Below are 11018 nucleotides of genomic sequence, written 5' to 3' on the forward strand. Positions count from 1 at the left end.
AAGGTATGATGACTTTCTTTTGGGGACAATGAAAATATTCTAAAATTGATTGTGGCAAAGATTCCACAAATCTCTTAATATACAAACAACATTGAATCGCACATTTTGAATGGGTAAATTTTGAGATATGTTAATTTAATCTGACTAGAGCTGTTAATAAAAGAAATTAAGCCTATATCAAAACTTTATATAAACAGTTTTTAAAATTTATTGAAGTCTTAATATCTTCCATAGAATAGTAACCTATAAAATTCCAAACTTTTAACTGATAGTTCTCTTTCTAGATATTTATTGGCTAAATATAAATTTCTCATGACTATAGAAATGTTATTTTTTTTTTTTTCACAAAAGAGCACGTTCAATAAAATTTGAACTGCCAATAAAAGAAATTACTTAATTTATCCCCTAAACTTTTAAAATCAATGTAGCTTGCCTTCAAGTTCATGCTCATCAATTTAATTAGTAGTTAATTAAAATTAAGGTCAGATAGATTTACCTTAACATCTGACAGCCAAAACAAATATTCCAAATAACCAAGAATAAGACTGCAATAGTCAAAACTTTCCAGGTAATGAGAAGATTATGTCATTTATCGACAAAACTGGACTTTGTCTTTAACAAGACATTATTCATCCCTTCCCTCACAATTTAAAACCTCATGTAATGTAATACTATTGTAAAGAAAAGGAGGGGACCCCAGTTTTACCAAGATTTTTATAAATCTTTTATTCTAAAATAATTAAAGATTCATAGATGATTGCAAAAAAATAAGATAAAGTAATTGCTCAGCTTTCCTGTACGAAGTTTTCTTTAGGGTTACTCTTCATTAATCTTCAGATGAATAAGAAGCCTGGGGCCAGATGACAAAGAAACTTGTTAAAAGCACCAGATGACAACAGACCAACCAGACAAGGAAAGACACAAAAATAGAAAGGAAAAAGAGATGCAATAGGAATGAAAAGGGGAGAAAGGAAGAGGGAGCTCAGAGAGGAGGTAGGAGAGAAGAGACAGAACAAAGCAGAGAGTAAAGAGAGAAGGAGAAGAGAAATGAGACTAGCAATATATGAATTAAAATAACTCATCAAGCAACTAAAGAGGCAAGGTCTATGTCAGAGATGGGGAACACATCCCAGACCTCAACACCAGTGTCCTCTAACAAGCCCAGAATGCATGAAAAGGGTCTCTCTCTCAGAGTTTCCTGCTGGACTCATGCAATAGAGACCCGCTACTCAGTTCTTCAATCCTTCCTATTGCAAGAGAAACAAATTAGGGTTCCCCACCAGCTATTCACTAACACGGTCATTGGAAATGTTATACTAAATTATTTCTTTCACAGCTCCTATCATATTCTCATTATTTTTCTTTTCTTTTTTTTTTAAAGACCGAGTCTCACAGTGCAGTGGCATGATCTCAGCTCACTGCAACCACCATCTCCTGGGTTCAAGCTATTCTCCAGTCTCAGCCTCCCGCGTAGCTGGGATTACAGGCACCTGCCATCATGCCCGGATAATTTTTGTATTTTTAGTAGAAACAGGGTTTCGACACGTTGGCCAAGCTGGTCTTGAACTCCTGACTTCAGGTGATTTGCCCACCTCAGCCTCCCAAAGTTCTAGGATAACAAGCGAGCCACCATGCCCAGCCTATTATTTTCAATTACCATTTGTTTACTTCCAATTTTTTACTTTATTTTTTTTTAAGTTCAGATTTGGCTTTTCTATTCCTATCATACCAAGAAACAATAAAATAGCCAAGCCACATAGAACCTTTAAAAAAATAAGTATAACTTTTTACTTTTATTTAGTGTGAAACAGATTTATTTCATATCTATTAACACACTGAAACTTTGCTGCACATTAGGATCACCAGAGGATCATTTTAAATCTCTCAACATGCAGGTCACACCATGCCAACTAACTTTTAAAAGTATGGATGTGAGAATCAGGTATTAATATTTTTTAAGATGATCACTTTTGATTAATAATGATCATAATAACAATTATACCAATAAAAGCCTCTTTTCCTTTTTTAAAAAAGAAAGAAAGTAAATGAATATTAGTTATTCAGCTTGAATACTAAAATGTTTAAGTCTAAATGTGTCTTTTTAGAAGTAAATATTTTTGGAAATATCTATAACCTTGGGTTTCCTTGTTATTCAGTTAAGCTCACAACTTTTCAAATATTAAAATTAAAACAATGAGAAGCCCTAATTCACCTAATTGAAACATCTCAAAAGTTAAAGCAATTTATAAGACTAACATAGAATAAACAGTTCATAGGACTATGATTATATCTTATACAGGGAAATCTAATAATTCTACCACAGAAAAAGTAACCTAGGAAATAACCATTGTTATGTGTGAAGATGTATCTATAAGATGTATTATCACATAGCATAAATTGAAATTCTATATATTAAAGATAATGCTATAAAGAAATATTAAATGGCATGCAGAGCTTCATAACAATTTACATATAAGTTAAGCACAAAACAGTTCAAAGTAATATATATAATTTAAAAATAGATTTTATATACACACAAAACTTACTTGCAGTTGAACTGAATTGTGCCGGAGGCCTTCCACGATACAAAAAAATCTGTCAATCTTTTTTTCTTCACCAGCCGAAGTTAAAGCTTCTAAAACTTCTTCAAGGCTATTGGAAAATTTGAGTCAATTAAATTGCAAGTAGCAAACACAAATGCCATTATACAATTGCTTTATTCTACTAAAGAAGTCAATACCCTAAACAGCCAATATATTTTAGCAGTAGCTTACTGAATACATAGCATGTATCAAGCACAGTTCTAAGCATGTTATATTATAACCATTTATCCCTGACAATAACCCTGTGAAGATGTTTATCAAGCATTTATATAATGCTTACTACACATCAGGTACCATTTAAACCACATTACAAATATCAACTCACTTTAAAGTATATAACAACTGTTGGAGGTAGGTACCATTATTAACCCATATTATAGATTAGGAGACTAAGGCAGAAAAAGGTTAAGCAATCTGTCCAAGGTTTCACAACAAAGAAATGGTGGAGCAAGAATCTGAAACCAGACAGTTTATGTGGTGAGCACTATATAAATGCTCTTAAGCATTACACTCTTATGCCTCACAAATTTAAGTAAATGAAGCTCTGTGATAGTTGACAATATACAGTAGTATGGTATCATAAATATCCAAATATGAAATATAATAATTATGCAAAAAACTACACTTCCTCCTCTTTTAAATATTAGTTAACAGCATCCAGCACACTGGAAAAGCTCACAGTTTGTGGATGGATATGGACATGTGGTCCTAAATGTTATTTACAGGATCTTGATAACCCATTCTGAAGTCAACAAACAAGGAAAGGGGAAGGATAACAGAATATGGAAGGGAAAACAAAAGCAAAGAAGAGTCCAAGAGGTAAGAGGAGGAAGAAAAAGGAAAAAGAGAAAGGAAGTTAAAAGAGAGAAGCAAAAAATGATGGTGGAAGGGATAAAGGAAGAAAGCAGGAAGGAAAGCTCAGAAAATATCATATATGTCAACAGAAATTTCACTCTTAGATTTGTACACCAACATTTATATGGCCTTAAGTACTGAAGCTGTATGCCTGGCTTTCCACAGTTAGGAATGCTGCTGAGTATAGCTAAGCCTCTTCCATAGATAAACACTGTAGACACACTGGGGGCAGAGTGCCCGGCCGAGTAGTTTCTTTGACTGTGCAACTATCAAGCTGAACCTGTTCAATCCCACCGACTCCAGCAGGACCTCCACAAGGCTGATTTTCAAATGAACACAGGAGGCTCCCCTTATAGGGCTCTGCCTACCCCTACATGTGGGAGATATTTCTGTTAGTTCTTTTGCCAGTTTAGTTTTTACATTTTTTTCTTTTGAAAAAGGAATTTTAAATAATTTTTAAATGCTTCCTTATAATTAGAACCCTAATTTTCTCTTTTTAAAAAAAATCTTTATCTTTACAATTATCTTTAATATGTATGTAATCGTATTTTATTACAGTTATAAGAAATGTGGTTAAGTTCTTGACAGCTTTAGTATGTGCTTTATGCTGAAGGACTTTGTACCCTCAACTAGTAAACTACTATTAAACATATCACTTTCTAATCTGCCTTACATATAGATTTCCAAATCATAATATGTTTTATTTTATAAGGGGATAGACAAGACCTACAGTTTGAAATAATTCTATCTGGGAAAAAAAATCAGAAAAGAAACAGAACCATTTATATATTTTCAAAGTCTTCATTTTGAATTTTTTAAAATTTAGGGTTTCAGTTCAAAACAATTTAAATATGATAAATAAATCAGTTTTTCATAGAAGCATTTTAGCCCATAACTAATATATCAATTAAGATAAATAATATTACACAAAAATTTGCAGTCAATAAGAACCTAAATTAGCTGCTTAAATATACCTCAACATTTATTTAAATTCTAGTAAATTCTAGCCTAGAGTAGATAAGGAAACATTAAATGAATCAATCTGTATGAAATTATATAATTAGAGAAAAAGGTTGAGAACACTTACATGCTTTCCTCCCCTACAATGCATACCGCAGAGAGAAGTTTAACCACATCTGTCATCATATTGGGGTGTTTGGGATCCATGACTTTGGCCAATAATGAAAGACTCCTCTCCTCACTCATAATTCTTTCCAAGCCATACTATAATATTTTGAAAATAAGAGGTCAAATGTTAGAAATTAGTTAGAAAAATGATGCCCTGAAGGAAATGTAGTTACTAAAAATTTTTTGAAGGATAATATATTTTTACACTTACTAAAACTAAAATATATAGACTGTGTAACACTTTAAAAAATTCATGGTCAGTCATGATGGTTCATATCTGTAATCCCAGCACATTGGAAGGTCGAGGTGGTTGGATCACCTGAGGTCAGGAGTTCGAACCAGCCTGACCAACATGGAGAAACCCCCTGCTCTACTAAAAATACAAAATTAGCCAGGCATGGTGGTGCATGCCTGTAATCCCAGCTACTCTGGAGGCTGAAGCAGGAGAATCACTTGAACCAGGGAGGTGGAGGTTATGGTGAGCCAAGATTACACCACTGCACTCCAGCCTAGGCAACAAGAGCAAAACTCAGTTTCCCAAAAAAAAAAAAAAACGGAAAGGGAAAAAAAAGTTCATAAGGGTATTCACTTTATGTCAAGAACCACAAAACTAAACCAAATAAAGATAACTCCTCAAAGGTGATTTTACAGCAATACAGCTAATAATTATTAAGACAGGTTAAGTAGCCAAATGGAGAAAGAGAGAAGCAGTAAGAAATACGGGATTTGCCAACAGAAATATAAGAAACAAACAGCCAGATAATGCACCAGACACTGAGGTGATAAAAATCTTTTTCCTGGGAAGGAAGGTTGGTTAGATATATATTACCATAAGCAAACACACAGATCAGTACTGTCCAAGAGAAAAAGAATGTAAACCACATGAGTAATTTTAAAATTTCAAGCAAGCAAAACTACTTTCAATAAAATTTATCCAATATATCCAAAATATTATCATTTCAATGTATAACCAATATAAAACATTTATTGATGACATTTCACTTTTTTCTTCCTAAATATTTGAAATCCAGTGTGTATTTTACACTGTAGCACATCTCAATTCAGACTAGCTACATTTCAAATGCTCAGAAGCCACATGTAGCTACCATATTACAAAATACAGGCCTAGATATTAGCACTTAGTTCATAAATGGGCAAAAACTGAAGGATGATTTGGGCAGACACCAGGTAGAAACTGCCATAATGGGCACAGGTATTCTAATCATAGTGGTATTTATTATTAGGAAAACAATGCAGTTGTAAACTCTCCTATAAATGAGATGACTGGATTTAGGATAAAGTTTATTTACTACTGCCAGGATGTCAAAACCAATTAGAAGATAAGAAGTTATGTTAATGGCATATCTATGAAAGATAACTGTCAAAATAGAGAGGATGAATAGAAAAAATAAAACAGAGGATACATCTCAGAGGATCCTACTAAAGCATGAGAAATTGACTAATCAGTTACTACCAAACACTAAAAAAGGGCCCTATTCCCAATTACAGGCCTATGACCTAAACTCAAAATTGGCACTACATGTAAGCATCAAAGTTGAATCTATAAGCAGCTTAGAACGAAGTACTTTGATTGTTATAAAATCCTATTTATAACTTTCCTATCTTGTATGTGGCCATTTATGCAAAGAAACCTTGTACTGTGCTGAAATATCACATTTATTTTAAGCCACTATCTAAGAAACACAGGAACAATGGAGAAAGTACAAGGAAAGGCCAAGGGCCCCAGATTATGAATTTTGGAGAGATTACTCGGTCTTGTTAGTGATAGGGAAAAGTTTACAACGAGACTGCTGAACAGTCAGGAAATACTTTTATGATACCCTGGGCTATTACATAACTTGATAAAGAATGAAAAGGCAGGCAGAGGCCAAAAGCTAATCATTTGATAATCATTCCAGGGAATTTTCAGGTTTATAAAGTACCACTTAGATTCAATTCAGAAAGTCAGTCAATGATTACCAAGTACAAAAGAACTGGCTCTGTCCTAACAAACCTGGGAATTGAGTAAAGCTTGCCTCTAGCATTTCTCTTTCATTTCCCATCCACCTGGCTGTCCTTAGCTAACACCTGCCCTTCTAGAATCAGAATCCTGTGACTCATCAAGCCACCCAAGGTTACACATGCTGTATTCCTCCAAGTGATACTATCTAACTTCTCTGTCAAGCCCTCTGGCCCTAAACCATCATGTATGAAAGGTGAAATGTTAGAATATTCTGATTTCACAGGTTTAACCATCATCCTGTAACCCCCAAAAGTCCATCACAGGCAACATCCTCTGATTTTGGCAATGCAAAATTGTGTCATACTCATTTTAAGACAGGAATGAAGCCAGATTACTACTACTCAGTATCTGTAACTAAATAAAGAATTGCTACTTGTATAAAATTAGTCTCAATTATTTAAAAACCACAGCAAAACAAAACAAAAACTGTTGACTCTGTGTGAGAAGCAGTCGACTTATCAGTGGTAGGATTAAAGTGTATTTAATGAGGGCTATTTTAGGTTAGAGAGGCATGACAAATTTTGAAAGGTCTAAGGATGTATCTTTCCTGAATGTCAAGGACCCACTTCAGATAATATGGTAACTGGCCTGTTCTTAACAGAGGATCAATGCCAGGTTCTGATTCCATTCCACATGAGGCCTATTATTAGGTCACGGAATTTCAGGCCACTGCAGATGATGTTTTAGGTAGAGGAAAGTTAATGCCCTAAATCCTCATGTAGGATGACCAACATCTGGACCCAGTGGTACATGACTACTGGTGCTGAGCAGCTACCCACAATGAGTTAATCCCAGCAGCAGAGATAATGTGAGTAAAGGAGCTGGCTTCAGGAGCAAAGCACCCTCACCTTGGGTGTACTCTTCAAAGCAACACACACAAAGTTAACTGACCAAATGGAAGCCTCTGTTCTTACCTTTCAATTTGAATAGACTAACTTTTCATCCTTATCACCTTTTATTTTCTTCCCCCTAGGTAATTAAAATTCTCTTCCATTTACAAAAATACTCTTAGTCCAATTTAATGTTATAAGAAATTCCCTTTCATGTAATGTTATCAAATTTGCTCATTAATTATATAATTAATTACTAGTATCAAAGAAGGCACCACATTTTCTTTTAAAACTTATATTTTCATCATTCAATGAATGCTACTAAAGACTGTATAAGTGAAGTTTAACAAATTTTGTACTGATAGATGTGTGATCAAATAAAGATTAAGAAAACCATTAACCAATCTTGAAGAGAAAAAACTTTACCAAAATTTTCAAATATTGCTAGATTTAGAATTCAGACATTATAATACTAAGTACCAATAACTTAAATTAACTTTTTATTCTTAACAGCACAGACAATAGCACCAAATAGAAATGGCAATAATTTATAGCTCCATATATATAAACCACTAGCAACAAAAATCTCTTAAGGGAATAATAATAGTATATCAATTACAAAATTAATAAAGTTCACTTTTCCTCCGATTCACTCCGACACAAGTAAGAATATTATCTTCTATTTACCACCTTACTTTAAGCATGATATTCTTCTTGAATTCAGATTACAATCCAAATGTTCCTTTGGTTTAAAAAAAGTTCCCGGTTTTTTTTCTATTTTCAGCCTTCCCATCACTAATAAAATTTCCAATTTCTATATTCTCACTTTAGAAAGGGCTTCCTAAACCAGTTCTATGTACTTAGTGGGAAAAGACCTCTCCCTATCAGCAATTTGATTCTTTTATTAATTTACTCTTAAAACAGATATGTTAAAAGCTACCTTATATATCTAACATCTGATTTTCAAAGAACCATGAATTCAGCATACAAAAGAGTTGTGATTCCTACATCATATATTTTCTTTGAAAATAATATCTGATTAGAGGAGGCAGGGAAGAAAAAATATTTCACCAGTTAAAAATAGAAAGCTTAGCTCCAGAAAAATGCTTAAAAATACATAGTTTAATAAGACAAAAATAATTAGAAAATATAAATATTTGCTAATACATTTAGTAAAAAGAAATATAAATCTTAATAATTTAAGTAGTACTTAAGTGTGTAGCCTTATAAAAGTTTATTTTTAAATGAGAATATGGCAAATTATAAATTAAAATTAATCAGAAATATACAGATGGTTTTGCTATAAAACAAAAATCATCATACCACCAGAGGTAAAATTTCCTCCCCTGCTGTCTAACAGCAACTCAAACACATATCATTACTTCACACATCTTAAGGTAGATGTGTTTAGATGCTGGAGCCAAATAAATGGCATAGGATAATGCTAACTTCTGCAGTTAACAGTATAAAAGCAAAACAGAAACATTGCTAGATAAAACTAAAATCTAACTTCAGTAAAGAGCTTAAAAATTCCTCTTTTTTTCTAACCTAAAACTCCTGGGCTCAAGCCACCCTCCCAACTCAGCCTCCTGAGTAGCTGGGACTACCCGCATGTACCCAGCTATTTGTTTTATTTTTTGTAGAGATGGGGGTCTCACTGTGTTCCTCAGGCTGGTCTCAAACTCCTAGCTTCAAGCAATCCTCCTGCCTCCCGAAGTGCTAAGATTATAGGCGACAGGCACAAGCAGGTTTCTCCCTTTTAATGTAACCTCTTTATGCAAATTCCTCCATATTACGTTTGTTCTCGATATTACTTGGGTTAAGCATCATTGCTCCACTTCTGAGATCTGCTTATATCTGTTTACATTAATTTCATTGTAGATTTTAAATTCCTAGAATATAAGAACTCTTCCCAACCCTTTGGTAGTAAGTATTATTGCAGCTCACATTTAACAATCATGATCTTACAGCTGACTCATGAGAGAGGAAATGAGGGAAGGAAGAAAAGAGGACGAGGAGGACAAAAACATCAAAGAAAGGGTGGGAGGAGAAGAGAAAAAAAGAAAGAAGATGGGGTGGGGGATGGGGTGAGGGGGTGGGGATAGGGGGAAGGGGTGGGGGTGGGCAGCATTGAGGGGGAGGAAAGAATGAGGAGAGATAATTAGCCTATACATGAGGAGTTCGGCACCAGAAGAGGATTTATTCATTCTTGAGTTTCTCCTATTGCAAGACAGTTGAAACTGGAATTCAATAAAATTCTATTATTTTTCCATCATGTACTGAAAAACACATCAGAACAATATATCATCACTTCACTGCAACTGAAAATCATATATTACAAAATTGGTGATGGACAAATACTAATTACCTATGTACATACCTGTGTATTCATAAGGGCTTTTAGACACTGTATGACTTTATGTTGATTTTTCTTTACAATTTTTTCTTGCCTGTATTGACATAAAAAATAGAAGCGTTGTAATTATAACTGGACATACAAATAATGCTTACTTGAAAATAATTATTAGCAATACTTACATTTTTCCACTAATCAGTTTTTCTAAAATGTCTAGTAATAATCCAAGCCCCTCACATCCAAAGCTTTCCATCCAACTGAAAAAGAATAAAAGATAGTTACACATTGTCAGTAATGCAGCTTGTGTTATCACGATAATGTTATATACTCACAAGTATTTTATATTTGCTATATTCATAATCATAACTAAAACATAAGAATAAGACCACATATAAAAAATTATTCATGATTCATAATCTTAGTTTCGAAAGAACCAAAGATGGGATATGCCAATATTGTGCTGAACTCAACTTGCACAAGCTTGTAAGAGTAGACTGTGGCCATCTCTTCCATACTCCAGGTCCAGGGACATCATGTGGGTAGCTTGAAATCAGCCACAGTTAAAGTATTCATACCACAGAAATTGGCAAATGCTACCAATCAGAGCTTCCCCCACCCAGAGCTGGCTCTAAACATTTACCAGCACAACACTAATTATAGCCTATTTTGGGCTATGTCAAAGAACACAAATTATGCAAGTGAGTAAATATCTATGGAGGAAAGATGTAGATGAACATAAAGAAAAATGTTGATGGCAAAAATTAATTAAAACAATGAAAAAGAGATGCTTTAGCAGAATTTCCCCAAACACTGAACTACATCCCAATAAATGTTAAGAATTTCCTAAGTTTCAAAGTTCAGTTGCTTAAAAAAAAATTAAAAAATTTAAAAAAACTGCATCACAGGTTTTTAAATGAGTATGTTAATCTTCACCAAACCAAACCTGTCCCATAAACTCACTGACCCAATCAGAGGCCTTTACATAACTAGAACATTACTGTCACTAGACAACAGCTTGCCTTGATTACAGGAAAACTACCTTAGTAGAAATGAATATCTTTTTTCAGTGGACATTTGGAAATCTAGGCCAATAAATAATACAATGACAATAATCTGTCACCAAAAGAATGGAGGAAAGAAAAGATACGCTTGTGTATATTTATTTGTATACATGTGCTTATATATGTGATTTTATATATGTGTATGTGTAGTATTTGAACAAT

General features: G+C 33.7%; 1 protein-coding gene across 1 annotated transcript in view; it reads right to left on the reverse strand.

Moving 5' to 3' along the window:
* The window catches only part of LOC105727117 (protein diaphanous homolog 3), a 345513-nt gene extending 335468 nt beyond the window's left edge, over positions 1 to 10045 (reverse strand). The window contains exons 1-4 of the mRNA XM_064373482.1: positions 9978 to 10045; positions 9820 to 9889; positions 4546 to 4682; positions 2547 to 2652 (exon numbers count right to left, since the gene is read on the reverse strand). Coding sequence (XP_064229552.1) covers positions 2547 to 2652; positions 4546 to 4682; positions 9820 to 9889; positions 9978 to 9979 — 315 coding nt within the window. The 5' untranslated portion in view covers positions 9980 to 10045. The remainder of the gene's footprint in view (positions 1 to 2546; positions 2653 to 4545; positions 4683 to 9819; positions 9890 to 9977) is intronic.
* Positions 10046 to 11018: the final 973 nt, after the last annotated feature.

Source organism: Aotus nancymaae, unplaced genomic scaffold, assembly GCF_030222135.1.
Source record: "Aotus nancymaae isolate 86718 unplaced genomic scaffold, 86718_ANA_hifiasm-v0.15.2.pri h1tg000009l, whole genome shotgun sequence".
Lineage (NCBI taxonomy): Eukaryota > Metazoa > Chordata > Mammalia > Primates > Aotidae > Aotus > Aotus nancymaae.